We start from the raw sequence: 17,298 nt of genomic DNA, 5'->3' as shown, positions 1-17,298 counted from the left end.
ACAATACAAGAAGAAATAAAATAAACAAAAAGAAATTGTTTATATTAATTTTTAACTTCAGTGCTTCTTTATTTTAGTCTGTTGTCTGTGGTACCACTTATATCTTCATTGTCACAAATATTTGGCTGCTTCTTCCGAATGTGATGTTGTGATTAAAATATTGACGTGAGAATGTTACAATGTCTTTTATTACAAAATTATACTGTCTGCCCACTGCTCCCACATTGGCTGTGTAGAACCAGCCCCTTTCGTTTGTGTCATATCTCATGATGAGTGTCAACAGAATTGCTGCACAAAACACATAAGTATGCCACTGGCCCCAGTCTAGACTTTTTGCATCTTCTGCAGAAATGTATGCTGCTGTTGGGTATTTGACCAGTTATAAAGTCAATTCGATTCAGAGTACAAATGGGTTCAGACAAACTGCAGTTTAAATGTGGTATTGGCAGCAAGACAAAATTTGCAATCCCTCGCCACTGCCCTCCACACATTCATTATGTAGGTCTCAGCTAACCTCATGTCATTGTTCCTCCTCCAAGCTTTCCATAGTGGTGTACTTGAGCAACAGTGAAACACAGATGGCTGTCTCTTCAGTGGTGCGGGTGATGTGTATCAGTTGCAAGTAATACGTAAGCAAAAGATTGCAATCAAAAATCTGTCCAATCCTTGAACTTTTTGCTTGCCCCACGATCTAGTGCTGTCTGTTGTTGCTATCTCCACAATAGATATTTGTGCAATAACAATTGCAATTAGTTTACTGTGATTTGTTTTGTTTGTTAGATATTTAATTCTGGATTAATTTTCTTTCATGTTTCATTGAAAGTCACCATCTTATTCTAAAGCTGATTAAAAACTAGTAACGTTTTCCCCTGGTATTCTGAAACGTGAAAAACCAAATGTTCATTTGCAATGCACGTCATCAATCATTAGTTTCTTGTAACCAAATAAAATACTGACTAGGGTCCAGAATCATGTAATGGTTTTTGAAGAACAAGATTTTCACCTATGAATTTTACCTTTACTTAAGAGGTAGCATAATCGTATGTATGTGGTGTCCATGCACATATGAGAACTTCTGTTGCAAACCTATTCAAATGCAATTGATGTTCATGAGTTGATAGGATTTAATCTATTTCCTACAGTGTTTCACAAAATTGTCCATTTTTTTATGCAGAACATTAGACTGATGTTGTGCCTAGTTCATAATTTCTCATGCATCCATCCATTGCACTAGCACCAAGAGTCAAATGTCACATAATTTATAGAATAAGATTGATACTGTATCGAGCACTTCTGTGTATTTGGAAATCTTGAGCCCACTCAAACGAACGTATTGTATGCTAATCTCTAACCTTCGTAACTTCAAAATAAATTTATCTGAAACCTTGATAGCAAAAGATTTATCTGTGAATGTAACTCGAAAACACTGTAAAAATGTTTACCTCGGCAGCAATAGTTTAATCTGCAAATATAAGATGACCCCTTACTTTTTGAACGACGAATTTGGAAAAAAACCTCGTCTTATAATAGGGTAAATGCAGTAGTGGTAATACAGTTACTAAAAGTAATACACAGTCCAGTGACATTAACATGAGCACCACCTATGTTAGACATAAATGTGCAATAACCAGAGATGTCAGGTGGCAGCACTAGCAGTGGAGGGTTTGTGAAGCAAGTCACGGGATGCGAGAACTGTACAGTTGTTGGTGTAATGCGGAAACAGGGTGATTAACATGATGTTCTTAAGGGCAGAGAATATAATTTAGAATGCCAGCATCAAAATCTTACATACCCTTCTAAAGTTACATTTCCCACCAATTTAAAAATATGCTTTTGAGAAAAACATGTTTGAAGGTTGAGTTCTGTTTTTACAGTTACAATGTACCTCTAGTCAGCAATCCCAGACCATACAGCAATCCTTGAATATATAAAATAAGTCCTCCTCCATCTTCCCTGTGTGCATGATGATCATCTGGGTCTCTTTGCAAACTTCTGTTACCTACTGCTGTGTTTGCTTTATATGTGTTTTGTCCGCTGTTGTGCAGAAGGTATGACAGGCTGGTTTGATCTCAGGTTCAAGCACTTTCATAATTTCCACTGTTGAAATTAAATGCTGCCTCATTGGCTACAATGTCAACTTTTTTTTCCCCACTGTGAATGGTGTTAAGAGTCACCGACTAGATGCAAGCATTAAAGCTTTCATTGGCATTTCGAGTGTAACCTCCCAGGCATTGTTCTAGCTAGTCTTATGATAATTTGTTGAACTGAAAGGATTGACGGTTTCATTGGTAGCTGATGTATCCATTGAGTGTGCTGGGACACACATTCAGTGTGTCAGGACACTTTTTCACAGATCGCCTGATAACTGTATAATGCAGTTTCTGGCGAACTTGGGATGAACACTACAGTACAGTAGACATCTCAGAGAGAGGAAATAAGATCGATATTTTGCTGTTTCAAACAGGAGGTGACATCCAAATAAATTGAAAGTTAAGCATTTCTGCTATTGTTTGCTACACTGAGTTTCAGTTCCTGACACATCCGTGTGTGATTGGATGCTAACTTCAGTGACATTAACAGCATTTACATACAATCAGAATTTCTTTGGGTTTTGTGAAAGATCATTGGACAGTATTCTCCTATGGTACTCATTAAAGGCCTCACACATTGTTCTCTTGACTGCCAAGTTAGTTTCATCAAGCATCTCTGTATATAGCTGTATACTATTATGCGGTTGTTTCTGTTTCCTTGGAAGTTCCTGTACAATGTCTTTATACCATTTTGGGCCCCTCCCATTATGAACTGTTCTGCTGGGCACATATGTATCCAGTGTATGTTCAACTATTCCTTTAAACTTGATATATAGTTTGTCTGCATGTTCCGGTCCTGTGCTAAAAGTTTCAAGTTCCTCATTGAGATATGAACTACTACTTTTTTTACCTAGTATACATATTTCTAATTGTTTTAGTTGCCTTTTGTACTTAGGTGATAAGAATTGCCACCATTGCCTCGTGGTCACTGATACAAGTTTCAATGTCCACCTCCCCCAAGTGCTCAGACATGTCTGTCGACAAAAGATCTAGTACATTTTGGTCATGAGCGGGGTTCCAAACTTCCTGTTCTAGGTAGTTTTCAGAGAAGGCATTTAGTAATGGTTCATAAAATGTTGTGTTACATGCACAGCTAACAAAACCATAATTTTCCCAATTGATTGTTGGCTGATTAGAGTATCAACAATGACTACTGTATGACTGGAGAACTTTGGTCCAAGAGGAACTGAAGTTTTCTCTAAAATTTTCAGTTACATGAGTAGGAGATTCTGGTGGTCGATAGAAGGATCCAATTAAAATTTTACATCCACAGCTGATACTGAGTCTTGCCCAAGCAATCTCGCATGCAGCTTCAATTTTGATCTCAGTGGATTTGAGTTTCTTGCCTAGTGTGACAAATACGCCACCTCCATTTCCTATTAGTCTATCCTTTTAATATACGCTTAAATTTCCCCAAAAATCTCACTGCTGTTAATTTCAGGTTTTAACCAGCTTTTGAACCTAGTATTATGTGAACTTTTCTGCTTTTCAGGAGCTCTTCAAACTCTGACACCTGGCTGCGAGTACTTTGACAGTTAACTAATAGGATATTAATACTATTGCTTGTGGGGGGCACTCCCTCGTATCTTACACTAATATTTTTGGGTCTCATACAGCAGTTGTTATCTGGACTGGATGGAAAGTTGCCTAATAAAAAAAAAAAAAAACCTTGTGCACACCCCACACACAGTCTGCTACCTTAGAAGCAGCCTCTGATGTGTACTGCACACCTGACCCATTTAGTGGGACCCTGCAGTTTTCAATCTTATTGTGCAAGTCCAGGAAGTCACAGACGAACCACGATCAGTTCTGGGGACAATGCTGCAAATTGTGAGGTTCATTGAAACTCTGTACACAATCCTGGTCTTACCAACTTTCTTTGGCAGTTGCTGAAATGATCCAAGGATAACCTTGGAGCTCAGATGACAGGTATTGTCTGTTCCGATGTGTGCCACAATCTGCAGCTGGTTGCACCCTGTTCACTCAGTGTCTGCCAGAATAGCCTCTTCAACATCTTAAATGAGGCCCCCAGCCACACACACTGAGTGCTGAGTGCACCTGGTGCTCCTTCCTGTCTCATGCTGTCATTTCCCTAAGGGGTACCGTTATTTGTAATATGCTTGAACTTCCAATGATTAATAGACCCCTGTACCCTTTTGCATTTGTCTCCTCTGGAAGCAGGGCAAAGCAGGTTTTCCAGCAGGTGAAATGAGTACCACTGGCTCAGTTTCAGTGAAAGACAGAATCTCAAATGTATTGGTTAGGAAGTCACCTTGCAGCTTCTGTGGTCCCTGCCTACACTGTACAGGACAACAAGACTTACCACTGACATGACTTTTGGAGTCAAATGGACGAGCAGTGACATATCTCGTACTTGCTGCAGAGGAGACAGTATTCACAGGAGAGACCAGTATTTGAGATACCTTTGATAACTCTGAAACACAGCTATCAGATGTTTCCCAGCACATTGATTCACAGCAACTACCAATCGTTTGACAGTAGTCAGGGCGATTTCCAGCTGATTATGAATGTCGTCTGTCATGTCCCGTGTTTGAGAACAGCATTTGCATTGGAACTGCATTGTGGCTGGTAAAATGTTATAAAGAACAGTAAACAAATAACTTGAAACTAAACTTACCAATTACCTTTTAATCTGTTGAGCTAAAAAGACAAAGGCATGCTGGAAAGTAGTGTCTTCGAATTTTTAATGCGTGAACTCATAAAACTTTTTAAGTGAAATAAATGTTGTTAACATTTTACACCTTTATTCTGTGTGTTTACATATCTATTTCTCAACATAGTTACCCTGATGATGAACACATTATTTTGCAATGAGAGACCACGTTGTTGGTACAGTCACAGTAGAATGTTTCTCTTTGTTGATGGATCCACCACCTCACCTCTGCTTGCACCATTTCATTACTACCAAAGTGAAGCCATGAAAGGCATTCTTTAATTTTTGGAAACAGATGAAAATTGGATAAGGCCAACTCAGGACTGTATGGAAGATGAACAGTGACAGTGAACCTAAGGTGTCAGATTATTGCAGACCTCACAGTGCTTGTGTGTGGTCTGGTATTGTCATGCTGAAGGAGAGGATGCGACATGTGTGGATGAACTGTTCGATTTTGAAACTTGATATCAGCACACCATTTATTAGGTGCCGACATAATTTGAATTTGTCATAATATTTAATTTTATTTTTGATTCTGTACATACAGTGTGTCAGAAGAAGAAAGATCTCTGTTCAAGAATTTGAATGAAATGATAATTTGGAGAAAAATATTACGTGTAAAGATGTGCTCCATTTTAAATGGTTTTTGAGATAACCAGTTCTAAACATTTATCATTGTTATGAAATGGTATAATTTTTGTTGTCCACTTAAATGTATTATCTTTTTTAATTTCATCCAAGTTGCATATGGACAGAGCTAAGCATCAGCCATTTCTTGTGCTTCTTCTTGCATTCACTTTTGCGTGGATGCCACTGTGATAAACTTTTCCTTGCATTATTGCAGCTAGGTAGTTCTCATCTCCCTTGAGTGCATTTGGTCTTCAGATACCTTTATTTCAGTTGAAGCTATTTTTATACTATTTTCTGTTACTTTCTGACTCTGGCATGACATTTATTTCTACCATATTGTACTTTACTTCTATCAGGCAGTTAATTTGTATCAGCCTACTTTCCATATATTGCTGGGGTGTCATGAGGGTTCTCCTTAGATGCTAGGATCTTCCTCAGAATTTTTCACTCCTTTGACTGTGTAACACACATTTTGTGTTCAGTGGGATACATTCAGTTACATAGACTTTTTAGTTTTAGCAATGAATTAAAGTGCCTGAGATCAATATTTTTGTTGTACGCATTGAACATAATTGGTATGCTGTCTGCATTGTTTTTTCTGATTTCCTTAATGACAGTAGAATTGTTTTCCTGCAGTACAATACTTGTTGTCTCTGTTTTTACTATCCATTCCCCCACATATTCACATTTCTGGACTTTCTTAATTTTTCCATACTTGATCTGTAATATTGATGTTTCGTGTGTATCGGTAATTCTGTATTTTCACAAGATTTTTGTAATCCTGTCTTTATAGAATTTTTTAAAGCATTTCAGTCAGAATCTTCACTATTTGTATGTCATCTGCTGCTACTAGCCATCATCTGCAAATGTCAGTCAGTCAGTTTTTGATTTACTCTACCTGTTCATTTATAAAATCATGTGACAGGCTGCCCATGTATTTCACATGTGGCTTTTTGTTAACTATTATTATTTATGCCTCAGGCTACAAATTTACTGAAGTTTACAATAAATTTTCGTTGTGTGAATTCGTAATAAGTTTTGGATAGTTCTGAATAAATTTTGAACAAATTTGAAGTTAGTATCATTGCAATTTTAAACACTAAGGTGAACATATATCACTTGTCCTAGTGTGTATCTGCAGTTCTTTTTTATGGAAGCAGTTTCTATCATGTGAGTTTGTTGTTAATCTCAACACACCTTTTTTTCTGTGCTCTTCTGTCTTTATTTAACCTCATAAACAGTAATCTAACAGTGTTAGGTATGACAGTCTTAGGGCTCAGATAAGCGTTCTTTCACAACAGTGCCATTAATTGTGGACAGTGCAGCTGAAGCATTGCTTTGCATAATCATAGAATGTTGATGGATTCCACCATGCTTGAGATATATTACATTTTTGTGTGGTGTAAACAATGTGAACTTGTTATTCAGTTTAAAGTGCAAATAATTGTGTTGTCCTGTCATTTGTTCCTCCAAAACAATAGGGCCTAAGAAGATATCACTGATACCTTACAACACAAATTGAGAGACAAATAACAGACAATTTGATTCCTGTGTACCATGTGGGTCTAGTTGTAAAATGTAACTTCTGTCACATAACTTGCATGGTGAAAGTATTTCACACATGGTGAAGATGAAATAATAACAATCTTTCTACATGTAACATGTTGCCTTGCATGTGTCAATTGAACATCAAGTTTGACAGAAAGTCACTGTATGTATGGTGACGGGACTGTGCTGAATGATGATAATAAAGTGTTACCATTTCTGTCCATATTGTTGAGCTCTTGATTCGGATTTAAGAGTTGCAGTGGACAATGTACAGTTAATAATGTTAAAAAATTAAGAAACCAAATGTGATGATCTAGAATTCAACAAGTGGTAATGGCATTTAACATCAACAGGAAGATGTGAAGCATTTATTCAGCCACAGTGAAATAATTAACTAATGCTTCACTCTGATGTGGTCACAATCAGTCACATTGTCACACAACAACACCCAACTGTGTGCTTTTATGGCAACAAAAGTATGAGGAGGATAAATGTGCACACAAATGCGCCCACACACACACACACACACACACACACACACACACACACACACACACACACACACGTTTTGCTGTATCTCGTCCGGGGTAGAGCAGAGCATCTTTATATGACCTCTAATTCCCAGATGACTTTCTATACCTTACAAGAATATTGATCTTTCATTCTGGAACACTTTCTATACACGCATGAAATTTATATTTTTAAACATATTCCTTATTGCTTCTCTGACAGGATCGTGTGCGCACTGAGTCATACCGAGATGCCATAATGATGAATAAATCTGTAATAGAGAAGAAAACAGTGTTAGATCTTGGTTGTGGAACAGGTATATTATCAATGTTCGCAGCATCAGCTGGTGCTGCAAAAGTTATGGGCATTGATCAGTCAGAAATTATTTACAGTGCAATGGATATTATCAGGTATTAAATGAATGTTTGAATTATTTACAAAAAAAAAAAAAAAATATTTTTATCACTTTGGTCAGTCATTATTACATACATTTTATAATAATATTCCTCTTTTATCCTTCCATTTTTGGATACTTCCATTATTTGTTAATTCTTTTGTTGAATATTTAATAGCTTTTTTCATACCTATAAGTGTGAAGAAATCTTTCAAACGTGTGTTGTAGTCAACCTCATTTCTTTTGTGGCAAAACAAATCTAACCTAATATTGTGCTTGGATTCAGGAGGAAGGCAGTTCAAATCTCTGTCTGTAAAAACTTAGGTTTTGCATGGTTTCCCTGTATTGATTTAGGCAACTGCTGGGTGATTCCTTTTCCTCAGTGTCCTTCTCTAATTTAAGTTTGTGCTTTCTACATCTACGTAGAACTCCGCAAGGCACCATACGGTGTGTGGCAGAACATACCCTGTACCACTACTTGTCATTTCCCCTTGCAAATAGAACGAGGGAAAAATGAATGTCTGTATGCCTCCATAAAGGAAATAATTTCTCATGTCTTATCTTCGTGGTCCTTACACGCGATATGTGTTAGCAGCAGTAGAATCATTCAGCAGTCAGCTTCAAATGCCGATTTTCTAAATTTTCTGCAGTGTTTCTCGAAAAGAACATCGCCTTCCCTTGAGTTCCCGAAGCATCTCTGTAACACGAATTTTTCGAACCTATTGGTAACAGATATAGTAGCCTTTGAACTGCCTCAATGTCCTCCCTCAATTCAATTTGGTCTCTAGTGGTACTGTCATTAATGAGACATTAAATCTTAATCTTCCTTCCTTCTTCTAAACTACTAAAAGTTAATGCAGAGAACAACTGTGCCAACATATAGCAGAAAAAAAATCAGTTTGTGAAAGAATGTCTTTTCATTCACACCAAATAGAAAGCTAATTTGACAAAGTAAAGCACATAATGAATAAATGAATGCATGCATAATCTCAGAACACAATGGGCTACAACTGTAATTAGAATGCAGTTTCAGCCCAAAGCAGTGTAAATGCAGTATCAGTATCATACCTAAAATGTTAAACATTAACTATTTGTACTTATTTCTACTGTCAGTACCATGATTTGGAAAAAGACTTTACCAATTACAGGTCTGTGTCAGTAACTCTCCGGATAACTCTTTCAGCATTAAAGAACCAACATGTTGTTGAAGATGTATATCATCATCAAAAACTTAATCACCACACTCTGTGGGTAGTGATTTCTCTCTTTGAGTGATCAGTTGGATGCGGAATGAAACTGAAGATTAATTATAGAACTGTTTATGCCTTTACTGATGTTTACGATCCCATTGGGGACACTAAAAGCTAGTTGAAATTTAAGATTAGAGAATTCAGAAATGACTAATCAAACAAGTTGATAACTGTGTTTAAAAAGCATTTTCTCTTCTGCAATTGCTGGCAGCTTGTTAAAGGAACTTCCTTGCAGATTAAAGCCATGAGGTGGATTGAGATTCAGACCTGCTCCCATTCCTTTTCCATCAGTAGCAGCAACTCAGTTCTGCTTTCACATTTGTCAGGTTTCATACAGTACATACCATGCTGTAGAGTGAAATATAATTTTTTATGTCAAAACATTCAACTCCTTTTTGTGTTTTGTTCGAGTCTTCCATCTTATAATTTTCTTATTTATTTTATTTTATCTATTTATTCATTTTTTTTGGGAGGGAGGGGGGGGGGTGGAGGCAGGAGGTATTTCATTGGATTTGCATGTGGGGATGCAGTATATTGTTCTCTCATCTAGCAGTACATGCTGCATGATATTAGGAATGTGGTGGCAGGATACAAAATAAAAATGATCAATTATAGCTGATAGAGACCTTGAGCGTAATGAATATTCAGAGATGATTTGTATCCAGCAGAAAACAGGAATAAAAGAGACATTTGTACCTGGTTTAATATTATGAAGGCAAAAAATTAAAGATAATAATGGAAAATTCTGAACGTTTTGAAGGCTTTGACCTATATTACTACTCAGTGCTTGATTTGTGAAGGCACGCAGCAGTACCCCATACCTCTGATGGAAAGAAATGAGAACTGTAGGTTTTGAGACGTGGTATGATATGACTTCAGTTGATGCAATCTCTTTACAAACCAAGCACTGGGACTACTACAAAATCTTATAATTTAAAGTTAAGTTGTGTTAGAGGGACAAAGGCCTTTAAAATTTGCACAATGATTACTTTGAAGTGTAGTTGTGACAAGTTTCTGTACTAAGTCCAAGGATTAGGTATATATTTCTTCAGAGAGATTTTACTGCTCCAATAATTTTATGAATATAAAAAATTAGAGTTTATGTGCCAAAACATGTATTTTTTCTGTAAAGTAACAGAAGTTTTACAGGTTTTCTTCCCTTCTAGGGAAAATGGTATGGATAAAAACATTACTCTTATAAAGGGTCGGCTGGAAGATACTGTATTACCTCTGGACAAGATTGACGTCATAATTTCAGAGTGGATGGGCTATTTCCTGTTATATGAAGCTATGCTTGACAGTGTTATTTATGCACGTGAGCACCACCTTTCGAAAGGTGGTCTTCTTTTACCAAATCGATGCACAGCAAATATAGTGGGCATTGAAGATAACGGTAAGCAGCTTTCCAGCATGGTAATCCATTGTGTGATAGTTTATTGCAGTATTAAAGTGTGTACATATGATACTTACTATACAGCCCAAATAATCATATTGGGTCAGATAATTTTGGTTTACTGTGACAGAATGACACAAATGTGCATTTCATCCACTATAAATTCTTACTTGTTTTCCTTTTCCTTTTGGAATTACAGATCGCCACAGACAATTAATTCACTTCTGGGAAGACGTTTATGGTTTCCGTATGACCTGTATGCAGTCAGAAGTTCTACGCGAGCCATCTGTTGAAGTTGTGCCCAAAGATAAAATAGTAACGAGCTCCTTTGTTTTGACTGAAATAGATTTGTACTCCTGTAGTACTGACTGTATCAATTATACTTCAGAATTTTCTCTGGAAGTATTGAGAGACTGTACCATTACTAGCTTTGCAGGTTACTTTGATGTGTTCTTTGATCTTCCAGTACCTATTCAGTTCTCAACAGGCCCTGTTTGTGAGGCAACTCACTGGAAACAGACAGTATTTTTCTTAAAACAACCTATTCCATTGCAAAAAGGTAAATATGATACATCTAATGAATGAAATGCTACATATTTTATCATGTGTTATCATTTTACGCCTTTTTCTTTCTAACAGGTGAAAAACTTACTGGAAAATTAACATGCAAGCGTAAAGAAGTGCGTTCACTGGCTGTAACAATTTCACTCTTGGGGCAAGTGCATAAGTTTACATTAACCTGAAGTTCATTTCTGAAATGAAATTTCATAATAAACGGACTTGAAGATGCAATATTTTAAAAAAATAAATTGTTTGTTTTATACATTCTGTTTGGAAAATTTTATAAAGTATTTTTTTCCGAAAATTATAAAATTTGTCTGCTTTCTTTGAAACTGATGCCAACACTAAATGTTGGTGCATACCATAACTTTCTTTTAGAATGTGTTACACAAGATAGTAAAAATCCCCTCTTACTAAGCAACATGTACAAGTATTTCTGAGGGTGATGTATGCATCCTCAGAATCCCTACTTCTGTCACTCTCCAACAATTTTTCCAAATAAAAGAACCTTCAGCTGAAGCAGTGAAAGTTGGGCCATAAAAATAATGTCAAAATGATCGATTAAATTTAGGGTGAACTGCTGGACGTTGCAACGTATATGAGTGAATACCTTTGTATTATAACGCTAGAGAATTTTCTTTATACCTTGTTAAACTCTTGTGTTCCTATGCAAGGTTTCATAACTGCCTTTCACTGCGTAGGTCACTGATTACTTCAACTGCTGCCTTTTTGGATTAGTCGGTGTTGGTATACCATTTTCATCATGTTAATATGATACTGGAAGATTGTAACTTGAAAGCAATGGAAAGTGTGTATGTAACCACTTATGGTATCATTAAGGTCAACAGACACATGCACAGAAGTGAGATTACTGCTTATCATACTTTCACAGAAACCAGCTACCTACAGCTACCCTTGCTAAGTCAGAAAGCAAGGAAGGGAACAGTAAAATGTGATATCACAGAGAGAGAAAACAAGGCTAACATTATAACATATCACAATTTCGTGACAGTGAAATATGTAGAAAAAATGACCAGTCAATGTATATGTACATTATTTAGAAAGCTTCCTTTGGCACGTAAGTAGGCACTCTTTTGCTGACAAAATATGTGGTGGAAATTGCTGATAATTAAAGAAGTTTGTTTAATTGAACATTCACTTGAGACAACTGAAAAATTTTGATTCAAGCGTGCTTGACTCTTCAACACGCGAAATACTTAGCACTGCCAAAAAAATAAATGTAAAAATAAAATAAATTGTCCTTTCAGAAGGAAAGAGGTCTGGGGTAAAGATGAAGAGAGAGATGTCTCACAGAAAAAGAGGTCAAATAATGTGGTGGCCCGGTGTAATGTTAAGCTCCCTCTATACAGCTTAAGCGTTATCGTGGACTTACTTGTTGAAGAATGCTGGTTCTGCTTTCTTGCAGCGCCGATGTCTTCTGCTAGCACCGGACGCTTCTCCGAAGATTTCACTGCTAGGAAGGGGAAATTTTCACTCTCTCGCTCTCTCTCTTTTTATTTAAAAATACGCTACTCGTGGAATATCATTCAATGCACCAGAACATATTTATTTCCACTTTGTACAAAAAAACAACTAAACTTTATGACGTAAGCCCACACATTACCGGGCATCCAAGATCAGTTAAGTACACGTTTTTGAACACAATTAATACATAAGCTTTTATTGTGGCTGACTATCCATGTCCAGTCAACAGCAGTTCAACGTCTACTAAAACAGTCACTATCTCGAGTCACTCCATTTGTTTTTCAACAATACAAAGCTACATTACTCTTTGCAGCCAGCCCCGGAGCTTCCGGGCCGTATGTGTTTATTCTTCGCAGGTCGCGCTGAACACTTGCCAATGCCAACGAACTATCTCCCTTCCAGTTCACCTGCACAAACAATAAATGGGTGCAGTATCCCATGCTCATCCTTACGCCCTGCTTTAAAATAACGCGTGTTCGAAACGGCTGGAACACAAGTGTCTCCAGACTTCTGTAAAATTCTGGGGGCACTACATATCCCTCCCCGTAGCTCGAACACTCGTTATTTTGCACACAACATATATTTTAATAATTTATTTCTTAACAGGTATCTTGTTACCTTTTACTACATAAAAACATTATGTACAAAAACACTCTTCCATCTCCGGAATTTCATTAAGCTGTTGGTAATATCTTTCATCGACATAGTAGTATGATAAACTAATAGTACAACAAGTATTAGCTATTTCCAATAGATTTATCTACTCTTGCTTCCAGGATTGAGCCAAAATAAATCCCTCCCCTTAGCCACTTTCAAAGTTCAGGCATTATTCTGAGTCGAGTCTTTACTCTTTTTTTAAAAAGAAGCTGTTGCAATGATAACCACCGGTTTTCCGGGTCTAAAAAAAATTAGATGTACTGGGCGTTTTATCCTTTTTTTCTATCTCCTCGCGCAGCACTCGTCTTTTCTATTTAAAAAATTTTAGAATTCAAATTTACCAGGAGAAACTTTCCACTACAATCTCAGGTCACTATACCAACCTTTCCCTTTGGGTTCCAATCTATGTAAAGGTTGATACTATGAAAACATCTCCTTCCTCATCCTTGGGTAGGTACGCCCCCTTCCATTTATACTAAACTATGGTACAGGTCAATCCCCATTTTGGTGCCCCTGCCCGCACAGTATAGGGCAGCCTCCTCTGGGTCTGCCTACCTGCCTTTCTTTCTCTCATTTCACCTATATCGGATGTGCCCTCCCTATTTTCTCTAACAATGATTCATAGTCTTGCCTCTTTCGTACTCCTTTGCACACTATTTTATTTAAAATTTCCTGGTAAAATTTCTATCTACCTCTCCTTTCCTCATTTTGAGTCCTTCAGCCTACCTGCTTAAATTCTTCACTTGTTCATTGCGTACAGCTGACTTACATAGCCTCAATAACTAAATATGTTTCGTCCATGGTTGTAACTTTATTTCTTCCCGTCGGGCTATTTGGTCTGCACAATCCTATTATTCATCAGAAACTTATTTGATTGATACCTCTACATTCATATTACTTTCTACTACTATAGCTATGAACACAGGTGGATATACACTTTGTCCCCCCTTGCTCCTTTAGCTTATTTGACTCTATGCCTCTGGCTTAATATCTATTACTTTGAGATGTGCAACCATCATTAATTAGCACATGTGCTCGAGCCCTTCCTGAGCACTACCTCCCTCCTTATCTGTGACGGCTGTTACATCTCCCTGTGTATTACTTGTCTGTGTCTTTGTATTTAATTGTTTGAGTATGGAAGTGTGATTGTGCGTCCTGATTCTTCGGGCTACTAAGGTTCTTAGTTGAAGATTTTTAGAAATCACGGAAAAGAGAAGGACTTCAGCGATAGAAGTATATGAATGTGGACAGAGGGAAAGATAGATTGGTACTCTTAAGAGAAGTAAGACAGGAAATGAAAGAATTGGTTGCTAAGATCGAAGAAAGAAAGAAGACAGCCCCAAAGACAGGATAACTTTCCCACCCCCTTCCCCAGGATCCCCACTTCACCGGTACTTAAGTGAGCAGGAGGAGGTATGATGTTCGGCGTCCCCTGCAGAACGGACATTCTCACCGTCACCTTTGAAGTCCCCGAAGAAAAGCTCTTAGCAACTCCTATGGAACAGCAAATGATGAAGAACCAGTCACACTTGTTTGCGAGGGTTGTATGAATGGCGTGATGTCTAGGTCGTGTCTGTGCCTATGCTACCCACCCCTTTCAAAATTAGATATAAACCCTCCCCAACCATATCACACTTTACAAAAAATATAAAACATTCTATAAAAATAGAAATTATATACACTATAATCAAATAGTTATTCAGTTAGTCACTTCACTTTATATTTCATACACATGTTCAGTTTATGTCATCTAGGTATCATTCTTCCTAAACGGTACCATCATATTCTATCTCCTGTTAGAATGTTACCCTGTTAGTTTTATCTCATGCTTAGAGGTTACTGTTTATTGTAACTCCTTAAATTAGTCGTAATCATTTAGTCATAATTGGTCTCTTTTAATACTAATATGATAGAATAGCTTAAGGGCTATAAATAGATTACAGCATAGTCGAAGATTTGAAGGGAGTTCGGTATAGGAAAACTAATGTGGAAGTAACACCGAGCCCAACTCGGGAACCGGCAGATGTCACTCTGCCCGTTGACACAGAATGTCAATGTCCCTGGGGGTTTTGTACATGTTGTTGTTGTTGTGGTCTTCAGTCCTGAGACTGGTTTGATGCAGCTCTCCATGCTACTCTATCCTGTGCAAGCTTCTTCATCTCCCAGTACATACTGCAGCCTACATCCTTCAAAATCTGCTTATTGTATTCATCTCTTGGTCTCCCTCTACGATTTTTACCCTCCACACTGCCCTCCAATACTAAATTGGTTATCCCTTGATGCCTCAGAACATGTCCTACCAACCGATCCCTTCTTCTAGTCAAGTTGTGCCACAAACTCCTCTTCTCCCCAATCCTATTCAGTACCTCCTCATTCTTCTGTAGCACCACATTTCGAAAGTTTCTATTCTCTTCTTGTCTAAACTATTTATCGTCCACGTTTCACTTCCATGCATGGCTACACTCCATACAAATACTTTCAGAAACGACTTCCTGACACTTAAATCTATACTTGATGTTAACAAATTTCTCTTCTTCAGAAACGCTTTCCTTGCCATTGCCAGTCTACATTTTATATCCTCTTTACTGCGACCATCATCAGTTATTTAGCTCCCCAAACAGCAAAACTGCTTTACTACTTTAAGTGTCTCATTTCCTAATCTAATTCCCTCAGCATCACCCGACTTAATTCGACTACATTCCATTATCCTCGTTTTGCTTTTGTTGATGTTCATCTTATATCCTCCTTTCAAGACACTGTCCATTCCGTTCAACTACTCTTCCAGGTCCTTTGCTGTCTCTGACAGAATTACAATGTCATCAGCAAACCTTAAAGTTTTTATTTCTTCTCCATGGATTTTAATACCTACTCCAAATTTTTCTTTTATTTCCTTTACTGCTTGCACAATTTTGTACATATTGTTTTATATCCTTAACATTATTGGCTTGGTTAAACCGTTTTAAGAAATGGGTGGGGTGTACCTCTCCTTCTGGTTTGAATTTAGGAAACTGTCTCGACAAGCCTGAATTTGATCCCCATTGCAAATCAGTTATCATGTCCTTAATTAATATAATAGTTTGGGAAACTGTGCCTTTCTCTAGTATCTCCTGCATAAGCTTGAATTCTTTCCTCAAAGTTTCTAAATCTTTCTTGGTGTTATCTAAATCAGAAGTTGTTATAGGCGAAGAGATATCAATACTTAGTTTCTCTTCAACGTTTCCTCCTATTAATTCTTCTACTTGTTCCTCTAAGCCATTCAAATTTATAAGCTCTGCAGTCATTAACTTTTCTTTGAAGTTCTGTTCTACAGTTTCCACCCGTGATTTGACCCCTGAAATTTGTGCCTGTACTAGAGGGAGCAACTTATCTTGTTTCTGGACATTGGTTTTTAGCGTAGTTAATTCTTGTTCGACCACATCGAATGTAACATTAGATACCTTTTTCAAAGAGTTGTATTTTTTGTTAAATTGTGTTTCCAAATTACTACATTTGCAGTCTACAACATATTCTAATTTTTGAACTAATCCTTTTATATTGGCTTCATTTCTTTGTTCTAAATCCTTAAATAAAATATTTGTCTGTTCACTCAGGGAATCGGACACTTCTTCTTTCCATTCTTGCATCTGATTACTTAGGATATTAACTTGAGCCTCTAGTTTTGTGTTTTGTGATTCAAACTGCACTTTGATAAACCTCATTAATTCACCTAAATCTGGCCCCTGTTTTTCAATTCCCATAGCCCCAACAGACTCTACGGATTGATGTTCCATTTCCATTGAGTTTTGTTTTGCCTTTAATCTAGTTAAAAGTACACTCGCTTATTTTCACCACACCCCACACTCCACAAACAATCAAAGGTCAGTAGTAGCTCACCCGGCGTCGGTGGAAGGTGGCATCGGAGTTGGTGTGTGGCGCCGTGAGCGTTTGTAGACGGCGGCATCGGCGATTTGAGACTAACTGCAGCGTTGTGCGATTTTCTTGATTCCCTTAATCATTTCACCATTTATCAACACAATATTTCTGGATAAGGATAGTGGAATCACTCTTCAGCTTTGCTGTTATTGGTTGCTATGGCAACTCCCAACTGTTTTTTTATTTTTATTTTT

At 37.3% G+C, this 17,298-nt stretch overlaps 1 protein-coding gene across 1 annotated transcript in view; it reads left to right on the top strand.

Moving 5' to 3' along the window:
- Positions 1 to 11,340, top strand: part of LOC124804737 (protein arginine N-methyltransferase 1) — a 114,243-nt gene extending 102,903 nt beyond the window's left edge. Inside the window, exons 5-8 of the mRNA XM_047265032.1 lie at positions 7,675 to 7,862; positions 10,263 to 10,489; positions 10,689 to 11,048; positions 11,129 to 11,340. Coding sequence (XP_047120988.1) covers positions 7,675 to 7,862; positions 10,263 to 10,489; positions 10,689 to 11,048; positions 11,129 to 11,232 — 879 coding nt within the window. The 3' untranslated portion in view covers positions 11,233 to 11,340. The remainder of the gene's footprint in view (positions 1 to 7,674; positions 7,863 to 10,262; positions 10,490 to 10,688; positions 11,049 to 11,128) is intronic.
- Positions 11,341 to 17,298: the final 5,958 nt, after the last annotated feature.

Source organism: Schistocerca piceifrons, chromosome 7 (genome assembly GCF_021461385.2).
Source record: "Schistocerca piceifrons isolate TAMUIC-IGC-003096 chromosome 7, iqSchPice1.1, whole genome shotgun sequence".
NCBI classification, from domain to species: domain Eukaryota; kingdom Metazoa; phylum Arthropoda; class Insecta; order Orthoptera; family Acrididae; genus Schistocerca; species Schistocerca piceifrons.
The sequence above is the reverse complement of the archived record's forward strand: the minus strand, read 5'-3'. Positions and strand labels throughout refer to the sequence as shown.